Source organism: Canis lupus, chromosome 21 (genome assembly GCF_048164855.1).
Source record: "Canis lupus baileyi chromosome 21, mCanLup2.hap1, whole genome shotgun sequence".
NCBI classification, from domain to species: Eukaryota; Metazoa; Chordata; class Mammalia; order Carnivora; family Canidae; genus Canis; species Canis lupus.
This window is the reverse complement of record NC_132858.1, coordinates 30,463,600-30,482,317: the sequence shown is the minus strand read 5'-3', so window position 1 is coordinate 30,482,317 and position 18,718 is coordinate 30,463,600. Positions and strand designations below refer to the sequence as shown.

The 18,718-nt window shown below is 55.2% G+C and overlaps 1 protein-coding gene and 2 long non-coding RNA genes across 8 annotated transcripts in view; 2 read left to right on the top strand and 1 right to left on the bottom strand.

Annotated features, from left to right (window-relative positions):
* Positions 1-739: 739 nt before the first annotated feature.
* On the top strand, positions 740-4,763 carry LOC140612935 (uncharacterized). Its single transcript, XR_012014060.1, has 2 exons — positions 740-854; positions 3,821-4,763. It is a non-coding gene; the product is annotated as an uncharacterized lncRNA (long non-coding RNA).
* Positions 4,764-7,104: 2,341 nt separating this feature from the next.
* On the top strand, positions 7,105-16,617 carry LOC140612939 (uncharacterized). Its single transcript, XR_012014065.1, has 2 exons — positions 7,105-8,243; positions 9,058-16,617. It is a non-coding gene; the product is annotated as an uncharacterized lncRNA (long non-coding RNA).
* ALKBH3 (alkB homolog 3, alpha-ketoglutarate dependent dioxygenase) overlaps positions 10,641-18,718 on the bottom strand; it is a 34,887-nt gene continuing 26,809 nt past the window's right edge. For 4 of the 6 annotated variants that reach the window (XR_012014063.1, XR_012014064.1, XM_072791189.1 and 1 more), the window contains 2 exons: positions 11,728-11,826; positions 10,641-10,997 (listed from right to left, as the gene is read on the bottom strand). Coding sequence is in view for 4 of the 6 variants with exons in the window: in XM_072791189.1 (XP_072647290.1) it covers positions 10,896-10,997; positions 11,728-11,826 (201 nt within the window). In the remaining 2 variants the exon portion in view is untranslated. Of the gene's footprint in view, positions 10,998-11,727; positions 11,827-12,065; positions 13,142-15,153; positions 17,627-18,718 lie in introns of those variants that run through there. The other 2 variants (XM_072791191.1, XM_072791192.1) reach the window with 2 other exon arrangements.

Here is an 18,718-nt window from a genome sequence, read left to right as displayed (position 1 = left end):
CCAAGGGTGCTCAGGCTGCCGGTGGGGGGAATGGGGCGCCCCGGCGTCGGCGGGGGCTCTTGGCCTCTGGGCCTTGCGGTCGGCGTGGGCTCTCCGGGACGGATGCAGTGGCCTCCCCTGGGCCCACGGCGCAGGGGACAGCCGTTACGGGGGTTGGAGCGGCCCGGGGTCCGCACCCCGCCCCTGCTGCTTTGTGTGTGCCTGGGGGGTGCCTAGTCACCAGAAGGGGGAATCGGTGCTCCGGGGCTTGGCGGGGCCACTCTCAGCGCCTCGTGTACCCAGCCCCGGCAGGCAGCAGGCGTGCTCACCACCTGAGCACCTGTCTCCTGTCCCCTGCTGTGCGGCCCACGGCACCCGACGGGTCCGACATGCAGGGGGCTACGGATCGGCTAGCTCACCCGGGGCTCCAAGGCCTTGGAGCAGCTGCCCCCACCCCTGGCTGGCTTTCTGGGGCCACCAGCCCTAACGTCAGGATCCTCAGAGGCTCAGGACGAGGTAACCCATCACAGGCCGTAGATGCTTCCCCTGGTGCGGACGGTGGCCAACGGCTCAGGTGCAGGCTGCGGGGCAGGCTCACATCCCTGGGGGCTGCCGGGGAGCAGATGGGGCAAGAGGATGGGACCAGACCACCTAGGGGCCTGGCCACCACCTCCCCCACAGCCCCACCCACGCTCTGGCTTTTGGGCAGAGCCTAGGTTTAAAAAAAGCAACCACCAGTTCTTCAGCTAATAACAGGGCTCCGTTGCCAAGGAGCCTGCAGCACCCCGGCCGGGTCGTCCTGGGAGCAGAGGCTGGGCGCCACGGAGGCCCCCTGCAAGGCTGGCAGCGCCAGGGTGGAGCAGTTCTGCTCACAGGTGTGCCTCTGCGTCTGGGGGCGGGGGGGGGGGGGGCGGTCAGGTCCCCTCCTGCGACCACTTTGCCTCCCCGCCCCCCCCCCCCCCCCCCCCCCCCCCCCCGCGCCGGGCCGGTGGCCAGCTCGGAGCCCTGGCCAGTTGGGTCCCCCGCACACACCTAGGAGTCTCCCCAGAGTTGATCTCAAGCCTCCAAAGGCTGAACGTGGTGACAGCTACTCCAGATGTTGCTGTTTTATGGGGGTGTTTGGTCCCCACTGTGCAAGTCCGTGTGCACATGTGAGTGCGTGCAACTGGGTGGGTGCAGTGGGAAATGTGAATGTGGTGGAGGGGGAGGGAGGGGTCAGCAACAACTACCACCTGGGTGCCAGGCTGTCGGGCCTGCTGAGCCACCCTCACCTCGTGCCCCCAGGAGCCTCCCTGCAGAGCCTATGGCTTTGGCCTCTGCTTCCGCCTTGCTCAGAATTAGCACTTCGTCTGGTACTAGTGTGAGCACAGAAGTGTTTTGATAATTTTGCTGGAGAGTTGCCATGACAATCCTCAGTAAGCTCCAAGAGGGGGTGTCAGTGTGCATGGGAGGAAGGGAGGGAGGGAGGGGGAGGGGGAGGGGAGGGAGAGGGGGAGGGAGGGAGAGGGGGAGGGGAGGGGGAGGGGGAGGGGGAGGGGGGAGGGAGGGGGAGAAGGAGAGGGGGGAGGGAGGGGGGAGAAGGAGGGGGGGGAGAAGGGGGGGGAGAAGGGGGGGGGAGAAGGAGGGGGGGAGGGAGAAGGAGGAGAAGGAGGGAGAAGGAGAGGGGGGAGGGAGAAGGAGGGAGAAGGAGGGAGAAGGAGGGAGAAGGAGGGAGAAGGAGGGAGAGGAGGGAGAAGGAGGGAGAGGAGGGAGAAGGAGGGAGAGGAGGGAGAGGAGGGAGAAGGAGGGAGAGGAGGGAGAGGAGGGAGAAGGAGGGAGAAGGAGGGAGAGGAGGGAGAAGGAGGGAGAAGGAGGGAGAAGGAGGGAGAGGAGGGAGAGGAGGGAGAAGGAGGGAGAGGAGGGAGAGGAGGGAGAAGGAGGGAGAGGAGGGAGAAGGAGGGAGAGGAGGGAGAAGGAGGGAGAAAAAGGGGGGAGGGGGAGGGAGAAAGGGGGGAGGGGAGGGAGAAAAGGGGGAGGGAGAGAGAGGGAGGGAGGAAAAAGGGGGAGGGGGAGGGAGAAAAAGGGGGGAGGGAGAGGGAGGGAGGAAAAGGGGGAGGGGGGAGGAGAAAAGGGGGAGGGGGAGGGAGAGGGAGGGAGGAAAAGGGGGAGGGAGAGGGAGGGAGGAAAAGGGGGGAGGGAGAGGGAGGGAGGAAAAGGGGGAGGGAGAGGGAGGGAGGAGGAAGGGGGAGGGAGAGAAGAATAGGGGAAGAGGGAGGGAGGGAGCCCAGAGGCGCGGAGAGGGAGAGCCTGCCAAGGCGGGTGGGAGCCAGGGCTGCCCAGCAGGTGTCACCGGCCTGCAGACACCCGGGGCAGCAGGGCCGCTGCGCTCCCAGGGTACCCCGAGGCCCACCCCACAGTCCGCGGTGCCGGTCCCGGCCCCAGGGTTGCTCCCCGCCGCTCCGCTGCGCCCGTCAGAAACCGCCGCCTGGACGGCCCGCGCCGCGCCCCGCCCCGCGGCGTCCCGTGTGTCCCGCGACCGAGGCCGGCCCGGGCAGGGGCAGGGGCAGGGGGTGGGACGGGTGCGCGGCGGGCCGGGCCTGGAGGGAGCGGCCCACGACCGCGGATGCCCTCCGGAGCGCCGGCTGCCCGGGACCTGCGCCGCCGACCCGTCCCCGCCCGGGCCCGGGGCTCCTGCCGCAGCCTGCGGCCCGGCCCGGTGGTGGCGAGGGCGCGGCCAGCACAGCAGCCCCGGAGCCGCGGCCAGCGCCCTGCCTGTCCCCGCGGCCGCCGGGAGGCCCCGCCTGTGCCCCGCCTGTGCCCCGCCCGCCGCCGCGTGGGCACCGCGTGGGCACCGCGTGCTGCCGCGCCCGTGGCCTGCCCGTCGGGGCCGCGGGGGTCCTCCCGGGCCCAGCTGCGCGCGGCCTGTCCCGCTCTGGCCCCGCTGTCCCCGCCACAGGCCCCGCACACGGAGCTGGGGTCGCTCCCAGGCCCGCCGCCGCCGCCGCAGCGCACGGAGTCCCGGGCTCCCGAGCCCCCGACCGCGCCCGAGCCTGGGCGGGGGGCGCAGGGGCTGGCGGCGGGCCCAGGTGCGAGGCCGTGCGACGGGCGGCCGCCCCGGGGCCCAGGCAGCGGGAGGCCCGAGGGAGGCCGCGGTGACCCGGCGGGACGGGGCACCCGAGGGCCGGCGCGGGAAGCAGCTTCGGGCGCCTCGGCTGGAGCGGAACACGCCGCAGGGGCGGGGACGCAGGCTTTTTTTTTTTTTTTTTACCGTGGGTTTTGGTCAAAGAAGCTCCCCCAGGGACACCGGTGGCTCAGCGGTCTGGCCCCGCATCGGCCCAGGGCACGACCCCGGGGTCCCCGGACGCGCGGACTTCCCTGGTGGCGGCTTGCAGGAGGCACCGGGTTAGGGCCCGGCATTTGAGCTCAGGGCGGGTCGGGGCCCGGGCCTCCGTGGGGGCGCAGGAGCAGTGGTGGGTGTGGGTGCGGGCGTGGGCGGTGGTGGCCGCAGCCGGGGCCTCCCTCCCAGCTCGGTCAGGGCCGCCGCTGTTCTCACCCGTGGCTCGGCCTGTGGGGGTCTGGCTCCTGCGATCCTGGGGTACCCAGGGGCTGCCCTGCCCCTCGCTCCTCCTGAAAGCGGCCTCGCAGCCCCCTCCCGCTGGCCAGGCCCCTCAGCAGGCCACCTAGGCCGCCACCGCCGGACAGCCCTCTCCACTGGCTGCTGCCCCCGAGCGCAGCCCTTCCCCACGGCCGCCCCAAATCCCATCTCATGCTGCTCCGAGCGCAGCAGCGCTGTCTGGGCCCCGTGCTTCACATCCACCTTGTCATCGAGCTCCTTTGCCAAGTGTGGGTCTTGTTTTCTCAGCAAATGACACAAGACACAGCCTCAAGGCTGACGCTGCCCGAGACGGACGGACTGAGGGCTGGCGTGCTCCGGGCAGGGCGGCCAGCTGCCCCTTCCTTCCTGGACAGAGACGCCTCGCGGGGGGCCCTGCGTGGGGCCTGAGCCCGGGCCGGCTACTCCCGGTGCTCAGAGCGCAGCTGGGGGTTCTCAGGTGTGCTCAGCACCACTGGTAGGAAAAGCTGGCGAGCCCTTTCTGGAAAGCCACGGACACCATAGATTCGAGGCCTCATGGATACACAGAGCCTTCCAAATCCGGGCGAGGACCGTGCTTTTAGGGACGTATTCTAGGAAATAATAATGGACGGGCACGAAGGCCAGCCACAGGACAGCAGCCTAAGTGAGGAGGTGCTTCTGTTTCCTGAGTTGCAAAATGAGGATAAAAATAGCTCCTGGCCCCAGGCGGCTGTGACGGTTAATAGTCATGAGGCGATACACGTGCGGCACTGAACACAGCCTGGGCGCCATATCCAGGCTCTGTAGAAACGTTACCTGTTCTTTTCATTTGAACTGAAGTCTGAATGAGGCCAAAGCCTGGGCTCTTAGCTACGACGCCACCCGGCCTCCCACGGGCCCCTCTCCTGATTTCCAAAACTGACCGGTTACTGATAACAGCAAACACCACCCCAACGTCAACAACGATCTAAATATCCAACGTGATGGCACAGGTTAGAGACCACCACGACCAGACACAACACTACGCGGCCACGCAGAGCCATGTAATGGAGAGTGATTAATGTCCCGATGGAAGAGCAGCCCGGGGGCTCAGTGGGTTAGCATCGCCTTCAGCTCTGGGGGTGACCCCAGGGTCCTGGGATTGAGTCCCCGCAGGGAGCCTGCTTCTCCCTCTGCCTGTGTCTCTGCCTCTCTGTGTCTCTCATGAATAAAAAAAATATTAAAAAAGTCACACACTGATGATCTTTTTTTTTTATGGTGAAAAAATCTATATTTAGATTTATAGCCGGCTGGACTCAGTTTAGATGATCCCAGTCTGATCAAGGTGCTGACCTTGGCCACATCAATGTCATAGAGCTTCTTCACAGCCTGTTTGACCTGGTGCTCATTGGCCTTGACGTCCACAATGAACACAAGGGTGCTGTTCTCTTCTGTTTTCCTCATGGCTGAGTCAGTAGTCAGGGGAACTTGATGGCATAGTGATCAAGCTTGTTTCTCCTGGGGGTACGCTTTTGAGGATACTTGGGCTGACTTTGGGGCGCAGGGTCTTGGGCGATTGGAATGTAGGTGACATGCGGATCTTCTCTTGGTGACTGTGCAGCCTTTCAGCACCGCTGTCTTAGCTTTCAAAGCCTTTGCTTTTTGGCTTCGGCTTTGGGAGGGGCAGGGGCTTCCTTCTTCGTCTTCAGCACCATCTTCGTGAAAGGACGCACTGATTTTTTTTTTTTTTTTGCACCGATATTCTTAATAGAAAAGGCTAGGAAAGGAGGAGTTCCGTACAAAGTTGCTTTTTTTTTCTTTTTTTGTTTTAAGCTACAAATATGTAGAAAAAACACTGCAAAACGTGAAGAGCTATTTATGGTCTCTGGTTGTAAAGTTACAAGTGATTTTCCTCTTATCTTTTGAATTTCTTGCAAAAGAACACATACTCCTTTTGTAGTCAGGAATAAAAACAATTTTTTTTTAATAAAAACAAAAAAAATTTTTGAGAAAGAAAATGAAAGCCATGCTGGCTTACTTTCATCTGTGACGGGAGGGTCGTGTCCTCCTCTTGTATGTTCCCCGCTGCATCTCACACACGCTCTGTGGACGTAAGAGCCCTGGTCCTGAACCGCGTTCCAGCCTGGCAATCCTGTTTAACCTTCCAGGCCGAGGCGTTCTGTACAGAACTTAGTGCCAGCAAGGACGAGAAAACCACGGGACTGTGGGGGTGCGTCCGAGCCTGGCTGGCGACCTGTCCCCCAGGCTGGGGACCCTCCAAGGCGGCCCCGGGAGAGACAGGCAGTGGGGTTAGGCGGGGGGGGGGGGGGGGGGCGCGAGGGGACCAAGCCCGGAGCATGTGGCGGGGCCGCGGGGAGCACGGGGCTCTGAGGCCAGGCCGCTCTGGCACCTGGGAGCGCTCGGCCGCGTGGCCTCGGAATGTCCCAGGAGACGCCTAAGTGCAGCCGGATCTTGACACGATGGACCCCAGTTGTGGACAATTTTCATTTCGCCCATCCTCCTCCCGAAGCTCCTGGGCCTCCCTCGCTGTTGCCCGCAAAGCTGTGGGGCCCCGGAGCCCGCCAGGGGGACAGGCAGGGGCACAGGCAGGGCACAGGGCCGCGGTGGATGGCAGAGGCACAATTCGCCCGCGGGAGGCCGGGCTGCGGTCACCAGGGCACGTGCGGCGTCCCACTTGGGGCCAGCAGCCTGGGTGACCAGCCACAAAGGAGGCCTGGCAGGGGGGGCGGGCCACGAGCTGAAGCCACCCGGCTCCCTGCCCCCGCTCGGCTGCAGTGTCCCCACCACTCCTGGTGCCCGGGTGCCCGGCGCTGAGCAGCCCTGGACCTCAGCCTCCTGGTCGGGGCGGGGGCGAGCAGCCTGCAGGCTCCGGGCCCACCCGTGCCCCGGCTTGGCCCGGGGCCTCCGTACCTCCTGCGGGCCTCCTGCTCGCTGCCTCCCGCAGGTGCAGGGACCACAGGCTCCTGCCAGAGACGGTGCAGAGGAAGCTGGTGGCCAATCCCCGACATTGCAGAGGAAACACTGCAGTTTCCTCTCCCCAGGGAGGGCGAGGGCACGGAAGGCATTCTCGGGGGCCTGCCTGGGCATCCCGGGGCCAGAGGGGGAAGCCCCCCCCCACCCGCCGCAGCGTCCCTATCCACCCCTCCCACGTTCCTCTGGCAGGGAGGCGTGTTCTTGGGGGGTGCGCACTCCCCTCCTGGAGGGCCCCACCTGTGCCGTTCTCCAAGCACAGGAGGGCACAGGATGGGGGCTGGCGGCACAGGGACAGATGGGTCACCACGGCCCGGGACGGGGCAGCCAGCCCTACAGTGCCCGGGGCGCACGGCTTCCGCCGGCCTGCGCAGGGGCGTCCCGGCCACCACGTGTGCTGCCCCGCAGGCCACTCCTGGGGTCTCTGCTGCTCCCGTGGGAGGACCAAGAAAGCAGCCCCTGCAGCCCCAGGAGTAGGAGCAGGGGCGGAGGGAGAAACCGAGGCCGACTCTGAGCGGAGCGCCAGCCCGTGACCCGTGCGACCATGGCACGAGCCAGATGCCTGAGCCCCCGAGCCCCCAGGCCCAACGCAGGTCAGGGAAGCCCCTTCTGGCGTTCACCTTTGCTTCTGCTCAGAAACCTGTAATCTGCGTCCACAGGGACAGCTGGTGGGATGAGAGGCCAGGATCCTGCCTGAACACGTCCACGCTTCTGGAGGCCCCAGGAGAAAGGGGACCAGGCGTCCAGGAGTGTGACGGGCTGGGGTGACGGCACAGACGCTTCTGTAACGACGATGCGGTCACTCACACTGTGCGCAGCACTGAGAAAACCGGCTTTCCAGGAATGCTGCTGCAAGCGTCCCGTCTAAGTGCCCCTGCTCCCCACACTGCTCCCGGACGCACGGCCCCTCACCGACCGAACAGCAAAGAGGAGGCTGGCAGGGCACTGCACAGGGGCACGGGCCGAAGCCTGCTGGAGAGGAGCCCACTCCACTCTGAGGGACGAACGCCCGCGTCATCTCCCTGCTGACCTCACACGGGGCGCCGCGTGCCAGGCTGGGCTCCAGCAGCCACCTAAGGCCTCATGCGAGGGTTCTTTCCAAAGAGGAGATGGGGAGAGGGGCACGGCTACGGCCCAGGCCCGTCCGAGGGCAGCGCGGGGCTGACTCGTGTTAAGTAAAGATTCAAATCAACAAAATGCATCGCTATGGAAACATTCAGCTTTTTCAAAACCATCGCTCAGAAAAATAAAGCAATCGAGACTTCAGATTCAACACTTACCAAGTGTTTATGACCAGAAAAGGCAATGTGGGTCTTGGATATTCCGCAGCCAAGTAAAAGCTGCCAGACTCAGCGGGGCAGAGACCCATCACGTGCGGGATTCCTCCACAGGCCCCCCGGGGCCTCCACTCAGCACAGCACCCTGTTGCGTGGCGATTCAGGGCACAGAGCCACGCACTGAGCAGGGCCAGCCACAGGGGCCAGGAGGCCGCAGACTCGGGAAACGTCAGGGTTACGGGCTGTGATCCAAATGCCACCGAAGTCAGTGGACCAGGTTTCACGGTGGAGGATACATGATCGCTAGCTGCTGTTCTGAGGCGGCCTGCCTGTCATCGAGGCGCTTCCAGGGCACCACCCGACCCGTTTCTTCGGGCCACCTGCTCGCCGCAGCAGTACCCTCATGAACTATGAAGCGTGATGCTGACTTTGCGCGTCCTCGGGGCCCCCAGTTGTACTCACAGGTAAGCATGAAGAGGAAGGGGCCACCACCCACCGGAGTTTGCTGGGATACCACCAGGAAACACGGTCTGGGTCACAGGAAGGGTGGATGAGATATATCCAACTTGCCAAAAACTGGGTTCTGGTCCCCAAAATGAGCTTCCTTAGTTAAAGGGCCAGTTGGAGATGCTAATGATGAGAGGAGATGCAGAGGCCTGCCCTCGCATACGGGAAAGCAGAGGACAAACACGGGGGCCTGGCAGGGGCCTAGGGTGAGCAGGGCCTAGGGTGAGCTCCAGCAGGGGCTTAGGGTGAGCGGGGCGGCCAGCTCCGCAGGAGCGAGCGCAGGGGTCCAGGCTCTCAGGGATGCCCGGCAACTATTGGGCCTACATCCATCATGGCGGAGGAATAAGCACACAGTTTAAGGGCTCACCCGTGGTCTGAATTCTGGTTCTGCTACTTCCAAGGCCTATTACCTCACTCTACCTTGCTTGGGGGACTCAGCTGCCAGTCTCTGCAATGGGAAGAGCATCCCTCTCCTGCAGGGCTGTGGGGAGGATGAAGGATGACATAGAAAGTTTCCAGGACAGTGCCTGGCAGGTTACTAAAAATCAAAAAAGGGCAGCAAACAACTAAGGGGGTTTTTCTTCATGGTACGTTGTTATATTTACTTCCTCCGTTTTACAAGCGCTGTCAGCAAAGTAGCTCAGCCCTGAATTCCTGGCTAAGATTTACGGCCAGTAAAACACAGCGGCAGGTTGGTGCGGTCACGGAGCGTCCTTGGCCAGGTTCTGAAAAGTCCTGTCCAGTCCTAAACCCTGTGCTTTAACTCCACAGCAAGTATCTGCTTGTCATTTCAAAAGGGATATCATCTTCGTGGTTAGAGAAAAAAAAAGGCAGTCCTACCACCGGGTGCCGAGAAACAGAAGCTGCGGTTGCTGCTCTCAGATGAAGATGCCCCGGCGGTGGCCCGGCTGCGGGCACGGAGCATGCATCTGTCTCCCTGGCAGCCCCAGCAGCGACGAGGGAAGAGATCAAATGTGCAGCTGACACGAGGGGAGGCCCTGACCCTACGTTAGGAGGGACGCCGTAGGACCGGGGACCAGCTGCGGGTTCTGTGGTCTACGGGGGCGGAAGAGGAATTTCCCGATGTCATGCATCAGACTCACAACCCAAGCTGGCTGTACCATCCTGGCCAGATTTTGTTTAATAGGAAAACAGCCAGGAATTAGAGGCTTTATTTTATTTTTATGGTAATTTGTATCTCCCTCCCTAAAAGGCTTGGTGTGATGTTCAGATTTTATAAAGCGCTGAGCATTTCTTAGAGAAAGGAGCTATCCACACGCAAAACATCACCAGAAAAGGGTGGGGGTGGGAGGGAGCCAGAATCCGACAGAGAGCAGGGCCTGCCTGGCCCAGAGTCCCATCAAGCACCGGGGAAGAGCCTGCCAGCTGGTGGCAAGTCCCACCATCCCCGAGACCGTGCATCTTACAGCCCGGAACACAAACAGGATCACAAGCAAGAAGCCTCTACACATTTTCCCAGCAGGCAGCCAGGGAAACTCTAACTCTCCTGCCCTGTTTTCATCCCTTTAATTCCATTTTCTTTCTCTTGAGTTTTCCTTGGTTTGGAATCAATCCTGGGCAGCGCTCCTAGGTCAAGAGGTCAAGACGACACCTGATTTATGATGCAACACAGGGCGGCCACCCTGTTCTGTTTTGGGAACCTTGGTGACATCACGGACTAACTGTGGGATCTCGGGAACTTGTGTCTAAGAGGGCACTGAGTCAGAAGACAGCTTTCGTCACAGGGCTCCCGGAACCTAAAGGAAAAATGACTATTGGGTAACCGAGTGTGTCCCCAGGGGACTGCTCCCGCTTCTCTCTGGCTTGGGCTTAAGTGACTCAAGTCGTTCTCCAGGGGAAACTCATCTGTGCGGGACAGCTGTCACCAGCAGGACATTTGCTGCTCTTCAGCCTAAATTTCTCATGACATCACTCCATTACTTCTCTCTCCGAGGGGACAGGCTTCTCTCGTGTTACAAGTTTCCCGGTGGCTGCCTGCAGATGGCTGGGCTACCGGACGAAGCCTCTGCTCCTTGTTCAGAGGCCTGTACCCAGCGTGTCCCAGGAGGGAGACTCGGTTAGATGAAGTGCTCCCGGAACACGCAGCTTTCCATTACGGAAGTGGCAAGCCAAGATGCTGGGCCGTTGAGGTGGACTTCACGAGACTCGGTGAGGCCTCCTCTGGTTCTGGGCAGCGGTCTGCCTGCCGAGGGCTGCGGTCGCCGATGCCTGTTTATATCCTACTTCACGGAGTCACAAGGAGCAGACACGTGCGCATTTACCCTGGTGGCGGGGCCCACTCAATTGCCTCAAACGAAGCAGGGAGGGCGGGAAGAAACAGTCCACAGACAAAATCACCCGTGAGCACGGCCACAGCAGTTTTAATTTGTGTAAAGGAAATATGTGATTTCAAGATGTGATCGGGGAGCAGCGTCCCAGCGGTGAACAGAGCACGCACGCGAGCCGCTGGCCGTCTCTGAACAGGACTCCGAGCTGGGAAGCAAATCCCACCCCGTCTTCCCCACAGCTACCCCGAGAGATGAGCTGCACCAGCCTCTGCAGGTTTCTTCGCAGCGGGAGATGTGCTCGGTGTCAGCACGGCTGCTCTCTCAAGGTCTCACACCACCAGTGCCTCCGGGGTCTGGATAAACCGTCCGAAAAGTCAGGTTTATTCTCGGTTCTCTAGAGTGGTACTCTCTGGGGACTCGGTGCTGAACAGAAATATAAATAACGCTGACATAAACACATTTATGACGACAGGACGATTTTGATTTCACCCCCCCTTCATCCCCTGTGAGCATCAGTAAAGGATCTGAAGTTTCGTGGAGAAAGGTTTTCTTCTCTGAAGTCAAGTGCCCTCCCACCCCCCGCCCGCCCATCACTCCGATAAGCCAGCGCCTTCACAGGGAGGTCTGTATCTCTTGTAATCGTGGATCTTCCTCGCAGCTTTCTGCCACTTCCCACATCTCCTAAGCACATAAGCGGCTGAGAGCCAAGACGGCCATGAGCTCGCACTCCCGTGCTAAGCGTTTACGTGAACTTGCACACCCTACAGGTGACCTGGCTTTAACACACGCAGGCCTAAGGTGTGAAGCTGTGCTAGCCACTGGCTACCTGAAGCTATTGAAACGAATTTAACTTAAATTAAAAATTCAGTCTTTTAGCACACTAGCCCCATGTCAAGAGATCAAGAATAGCTGTGGGTACTACACGGGGACTTAGGAGACGCAGATACTTCCCCCGTCACAGAAAGCTCGACTGGACGCCACTGCTGCGGATGTTTGCTCTGTAGAATCAAAACTCCTTGAAAATGTGCCACTGTCCTGCCTTTCGATCATGATAAAAGCAACTTGCTTTTCACCATATGTACTAGGGAAAGTACTACTCGTGGCCGTCAGGGCACCGCCTCCGTGTGAATCCAAATTCCTTGCATGTTCTCACCTGCCAGTCGGCTTGTGTGGCTCCTTCCATGATTAACAAGGTCCCATGATCCAAGGGTATCTTCACTCTTTCTACATATGTGTAGTCTCCGTTCTCTTCCTAGAAAACAGCATTCATTGCACTACATTTTCTGCTTGTGTGATCAAGATGCAGCAGAACCTGACAATGGTCAAGGGATGTGAACCTCTGCTCAGCTAGACTGCAGGGGTTCACCTACTGGCTCCGTGCGTGGCAGCCGCTGGGCCTTAGGCAGGTTGTGTCACCACTCTGTACCTTAGTTTACTCATCTGTAAAATGGGGACAACGACACGACCTGCCACATCGGGCTGTTTTAAGCCTCCACTGATGCGATTTGCATAAGTCACTTGGAGACTGGCACATATTAAGTACAAGTGCCAGATACTATCATCATCAGCATCTAAAATGAACAAGAACCCGTTCTGGCCTGTGAAGAAATTAAGTCACTTACACAAGAACTCTTTACGTGTGTTTTATGCTGCGCTCTGTGTTTTGACATAGTGTGGAAAAAAATGGGATTTAAACAAGACGTGGTGTGATGAGTTCTCATCGCCTTTTTACAATTTATGCTAATTCACTAATCATGCCTATGTTAAAACAGTTTACAACTCTTCCTATAGCTCCTCTGGCGTCTTGGAGATGTATTCTTGTTTCTTTCCAGAAGCGTCAACAGCAAGATTTTCTTACATAAGGGAGCTCTGGCTTGACCCGAACACTGCTGCAAACCGGGACTGGCGGTCAAACACTTCAGATACAAATGCCTTGCATTTACATTGCCCCTCTCCTCCAGGGAGCTCAAAGTCAACTCCTGTCTGGGACTCTAGTGGAGCTTCCCGCATGGCCTGGGAAACAGCCCAAAGGTGGGGTCCTCCTGCTTCGCAGCCAACAAAGGGGTGCATCCGAAGAGCTAGTCAAGAGTTGAGACCCAAGTTTCCTGAGTTTTCCACGTCCATTCTGGGCAGATCCACCCATTCACCTACTTCACTTCTGATGCAAGGGATTGCGTTTGGCTTACTGTAGGATTGATTTCACTGCAATACTGTGTTTATGTTTATACTGTAGGGGTGCTTCTCAGAACATAACTATTTATAATGATTTCCTTTAGGAAAGTCAAAATCAAAACAATAATGAACTTGCATAAACAGTTTAAGTTCCAGGTCCTGACCCTTGGCAGTGACTTTGTGGAGCACAGTCCTAACTTCTACAGGCAGAAGATAAAAGCAGTGTTTGAAATAACTTTTGGTCTTGGTGATTGACTTTAATTATGTCGCCACCTTTTCTTTTGTAGTAGCAAGTAATAACTATCCTCTGACCCCTCAGCCAGCCAGAGGGCAGTGCGAAGGTGACCCGGCCCTGGGTGGCCCCGTTGCATCTCCGAGAAGCAAAAGTCAGCTCTCTGAAAAAAAGGATTCCAACCAGAGAAGATGTATGTCCTGCTGGACAAAGTATACCAGAAGGGAGCGCATCATCCATGAGATCAGAGGCGCAAGGCTCCTGGATTTAGGCCGCAGAGTCCGTTACTGACCACGGCTCAACACAGGGAGGAGCAGACCTCCCGTGGCCCTCCGCATGCCGCATGCTCGGAGTGCACAGCATGACCTACTCTAAGTGCAGACATGGGACAGGGCGGCGTAGTGGAGAGAGGAAAGACGCTGAACTGCACATAAAGCCAATCCTGAGACAAAGATCTCTTCAAGCGGTAGAAACACTACTGAGGAGGAAGGGACGCCAAGGCCAGTGGAAAAGGAGTGAGCACTGTACTTCCACCTGGAAACATGTGGCGGGCACAGAGCCAGCAAGGGAGAGAGGGTTCCACGTGGCAAGTGGGAAGCATCGGCCCTGACAGAAAGTGACGTTCAACAGAGCCATGTTTCACTTAATGTTCCTAAGATCTGAATTTTTCAAAGGAGAGAAAGCCTCAGGTTGCTGTTAAACACACTACATTCCATTTAAACTTTAGCTCTACCTAAAAGCAGAAGACGGAGCTCCTTCACGAGGGATAGAGCTACTCTTGATCAGTCCCCAAAGGACAGTGAGACCCAGGGCACCCACTGTAGGAGGTGAGGTCATTACTTTGCTGCTTGTTATCTGTCCCTTCCAACACCCTTGGCTCCGAAAGCGTATTCCTAATTTGTAGAAGGAGATAGGAAAGAGGGCAAGGGATTCTACTAAGGCAACACAGCTCACAGATACATCCTCCTCTTGAGGCCAGAGCGCCAACAGACCCCTGAGCCACCCTCTAACTTAAGCAGGGCACACACACACTTTTTCCACTTAGGAAATAGATTAAAAAAAAAGAAAAAAAGAAAAGGCCAGTGGAGCTCATGTGGCTGTGCCTAAAGCTCAACTTGATAAATGGATAAGCAACGCTGGAAGGAAGGGTCAGACTGTTTAGAGGAGTACGTTCACAGCCATTAAGCATGCTTAAGTTACCAAAACACGGCTCTGTAGCCCTTTTCATTTACTTAGGTCTTTCTTCAAAACAAAACAAAACAAACCCCTAAAAAAACCCATGGCTTAGGATAAAATTTTCCATTCCTGATCTCAGTTAAAAGAGGCTTTTTAGGGGCGCCTGGCTGGCTCAGTCAGTAGAGCATGTGACTCTTGATCTCAGGGCTGAGTTCAAGCCCCATGTTGGGCAGAAAGCTTTTTTTTTTTTAATTTTTTTTAAATTTTCTTTTTATTTTTTATTATTTTTTTAATTTATTTATGATAGTCACAGAGAGAGAGAGAGAGAGAGAGAGAGAGGCAGAGACACAGGCAGAGGGAGAAGCAGGCTCCATGCACCGGGAGCCTGACGTGGGATTCGATCCCGGGTCTCCAGGATCGCGCCCTGGGCCAAAGGCAGGCGCTAAACCGGTGCGCTACCCAGGGATCCCGCTTTTTTTTTTTTTTTAAAAGAGGCTTTTTTTTTTTTTTTTGAAAGAAACTTTTTTTTTTTTTTTAACTTTTATTTATTTATGATAGGCACACAGTGAGAGAGAGAGAGGCAGAGACACAGGCAGAGGGAGAAGCAGGCTCCATGCACCGGGAGCCTGACGTGGGATTTGATCCCGGATATCCAGGACCGTGCCCTGGGCCAAAGGCAGGCGCCAAACCGCTGCGCCACCCAGTGATCAGTGATCCCGAGGCTTTTTAGGGTCTCAATCGGCTTATAGGGTGGGCTCCGTTGTCACTGACATTCTGGTTTTCTACACAAAGTTTTACAAGTAGATGAAAAAAGCAAAAAACATGCTTTTATATGGATTCTGATCAACACTCTCCCCCCTCTCCCCGAGCACAGCTGGTTCATCTGAACACTCGATTATGATTCCCAAAGAGCGCTGGGGCTTCCCGAAGTTCTGCACGCCCACTTCTGCCTCTCAATGTAAACCTATTCAGTTTCCTTTAGAAAAATGGTATTTAGGGGAAAACGTCTGGCTGTATTTATCGTTCTGTCATTATTAACCATCCAACAGATAGGAAACCTAAATATGTTTCTTTTTTTTTTTTTTAAGATTTTATTTATTTATTCATTCATGAGAGACACAGAGAGAGAGGCAGAGACACAGGCAGAGGGAGAAGCAGGCTCCATGCAAGGAGCCCGATGTGGGACTCAATCCCGGGTCTCCAGGATCACACTCTGGGCTGCAGGCGGCGCTAAACTGCTGCGCCACTGGAGCTGCCCCCCTAAATATGTTTCTTTTCATTGGAAAGGTAATTTCACATTTTATAAGCTATATGTAGATTTTTTCACATATTCGCTCCTTTCTTGTCCTAAAAAGGTGCCTTAGGAATTTCAACCAACAACTGATGCTTGAAAATCCGCAGCAGCGGTGTTTCTCTCTACTACAAAAGTAACACATGTTCACTGAAGTAGGAGACACATGTAAACGACTGGTTTGATGTCTGCTTTCCTGCTCCCTCCCCGATAAACCCCGTGAACAGAGGACTGCGTCGTCCCGTCCTCTGAAACATGCTCTGCACCTACCGCACGCACCAACCAATAGCTGCTGAATGACTGAGTGCCAAGAGCACCAAGAACATACAATCCTATCATCCAGGATCAGCGCCGTGCATGCACAGGAAACATCCTCTCTACATAATCACTTTACACTTGGAACATTAGAGCGTGAGCAGGTTTCTTCATCTCAAATGTACAGTATTTCAGAAATGGGGTTATAGAATATTCCTTTATATGAACATATCTTTCCTTCTTTAAACTCACAAATATTTTTTCACCACTTGTGTCTGTCAGGCACTGAGCTAATGCTAAGAATACAGTAATGAGGTACACAGTGTTGGACACGGAGATTTTAATACACCAGCACTGCTGGAAAAAAAAAAAAGAAGACAAGAAAGAAACAAAGGCTACTGCAAGTAGATCCTGGGAAAAACATTTTTGATTATTTTTCTAAGGATATGCTCTCAAAAATGGAATTACTGGATCCAAGAATACGAACTTTAAACCAGTTTGATTTATACCATCAAACTGCTTAAGAAGGTTGTGGCAATTTAGAATTCCATCAGGAAAATACTACAGTACCTATCTTTTGGTCACATCACCAATACCAAACATTACCAACTGAAAATGACGAAAAAAAATTCAGGGGAAAAGTGACAATTCATTATTCAAACAGAGAATTCTTTAATTATTAACCCAGTTCAACATTTCTTCCCATGACTATTTGCTGTTTGCATTTACTCTGTTGTCAACTCTCTGTTCATGTTCCTTGTCCATTGTTCTACAGGATGTTAGTATTTCTCTTATTGATCTGTAACCACAGATAGTGAGATGTTTATCCTTTGTCATACTTTCTGAAAATATTTTTCTCATTTGGTATTTGTCCCTTAACGGAGTTGATGATACTTAATATAGAGTAGCTCAAAGACTTTTGGAGTCAACTCTGACCTTTCTTTGGTTCTCCTTCATGGTTTTTATGCTTAGAAAGTCTTTTCTCAACCTGGGGGAAGTTAAATATACAACTGCCCTTTGGTTAACAACAACAAAAAAAAGAGTTACACTTCTTTAGATTTAACTTTTTAATCTACCTGGAATTTGGCTTCCCCCAACACCAGGCTTTTTCTGGTGACAATTTCCAAATACTTAAACCAAGGCATCCTGCTAGACTTTTTGGACAGGATCAACCAGTGTATGCTGCCCAGGGACAAGGCTTGTTAGGAACTATACATACATCATTGCTAATGCTTATTACAACCCCGTAAGGGAGGTGATATTTTCCATTTTATCTTAAGCAAAGGGAGCTGGAGGGAAAGCACATCTCCAAGGCAGAAGGCCACAGGAGGAAGGCAGGGTTAGGATTTGGACTTAGATCTGCCTAGCTCTAAAGCTTATATTCTTCCCATTATACTGTGTTCTCCAAAGTGCACTCTATTCCTTCTGAAATCCCACAACACTTTCTGTCCTAATTACACGGCACCCTGACTGAACTGTTGAGGGTCACAGACACCAACAAGTGGCACAAATGAGGAGTGTGGGCAGGATGCAATGCAGTGGGGGAGTGGAAACCGTGCAGAACCAGAGAGCATGGGGCCTGCACACAGGCGGAGCTGCTCCACGGCTCTGGCTCACTGTTCCTTCAGGGTTGTCTGATTCTCTGGGTTTTCCAGGGAGGCGAATATATGGGATTTTTATGTGAAAGCTCCTGAGTCATAAATTTTGACAAGTAATTGGATTTCTTTAAAAACGCTGAGCTGTATAAATAAGTCTGAGGAGCAGATTCACCACAAGAGCTGTCCACCAGGGCTGATGATGGGCCCATCCCATGACTCCTTCTATGCCCACGTCTTGTCATCCTATCTGGCCTGGAAGTTCCCAAGCAAGGCCCGTTGTAATCTGCTGGGCTTCTTTGATCCTGCTTTGCATTCCAGACAGTAGTGCCTGATAGAAAGTTCAGGAAATCTGCTATTTCAAGTATATATTCTTAATGCCAGTGACCCAACTCAAACAGAAAAGGTCATTCAAAGCAAAATATACTTCCAAATTAGTAATCTCAGTTTACAGTGAGAGATCTGAATTTTCAAGTCATCTCTGATCCTCTGATAAGTAGAGAAGCCATTTTTTAAAAAAGATTTTATTTATTTATTCATGAGAGACACACAGAGAGAGAGAGAGAGAGAGAGAGAGAGAGAGAGGCAGAGACACAGGCAGAGGGAGAAGCAGGCTCCATGCAGGGAGCCTGACGTGGGACTCCATCCGGGGTCCCAGGGTAATGCTCTGAGTCAAAGGCAGATGCTCAACTGCTGAGCCACCCAGGCATCCCCAGATAAGCTATTTATTAAAAAATTTCCATCATTTCACTAAGAAGATGTTGATAAAAACAAAACAAAATGAGCAGAAAGAACAAAGCAAGAGCCTGCTACCTGTTTCTCATTTCCTGAGCTCTCAGGAAGCACCCGACACACAGTAACTATGATTAGTTTCTGCACTGGAGGCATCAGGGAAGGCTTCAAGGCTACAGAGAGCCTGAATCCTAGAGCAGACTTAAGTTAACAGGTAGGTGGAGAAAGGTGGAGAGTGAGCGCAAGGGAGGGCAGAGAGGTGATCTCAGGGATTGGTGCAATCACACAGGTAACAGGCAAGACACCAAAGCAGGTTGGGCATAGATTATGTAAAGATTTGACAGTCTGAGTGAGGAGTGGACATTTATCTTTTGTTCCAATTGGAACAAATAAAGGCTTCTGAGTTGGGAAACAAAGTGATGAAAACAGTGAGCCCAATCCTGGCTCTCTGCTTCTCTTTAGCTATTCTCTTGCTCTGAATGATGATGTGCGGTTCCGTAGCTTCCCACATTACCTACATCGTTAGTTCTAACTCAGTGTAACAAACAGTTATCTGAGACACGCTACGCAAGTGATTTACCAGTGAGCTTCAGCCGCCTCATCCGTACAGCAGGGCGATTAGCGGTATGGACTCCCCAGGGTCATTGGAGGGCTGAATATAAAGCACTCACAACAGGGCCAGGCAGAGGCA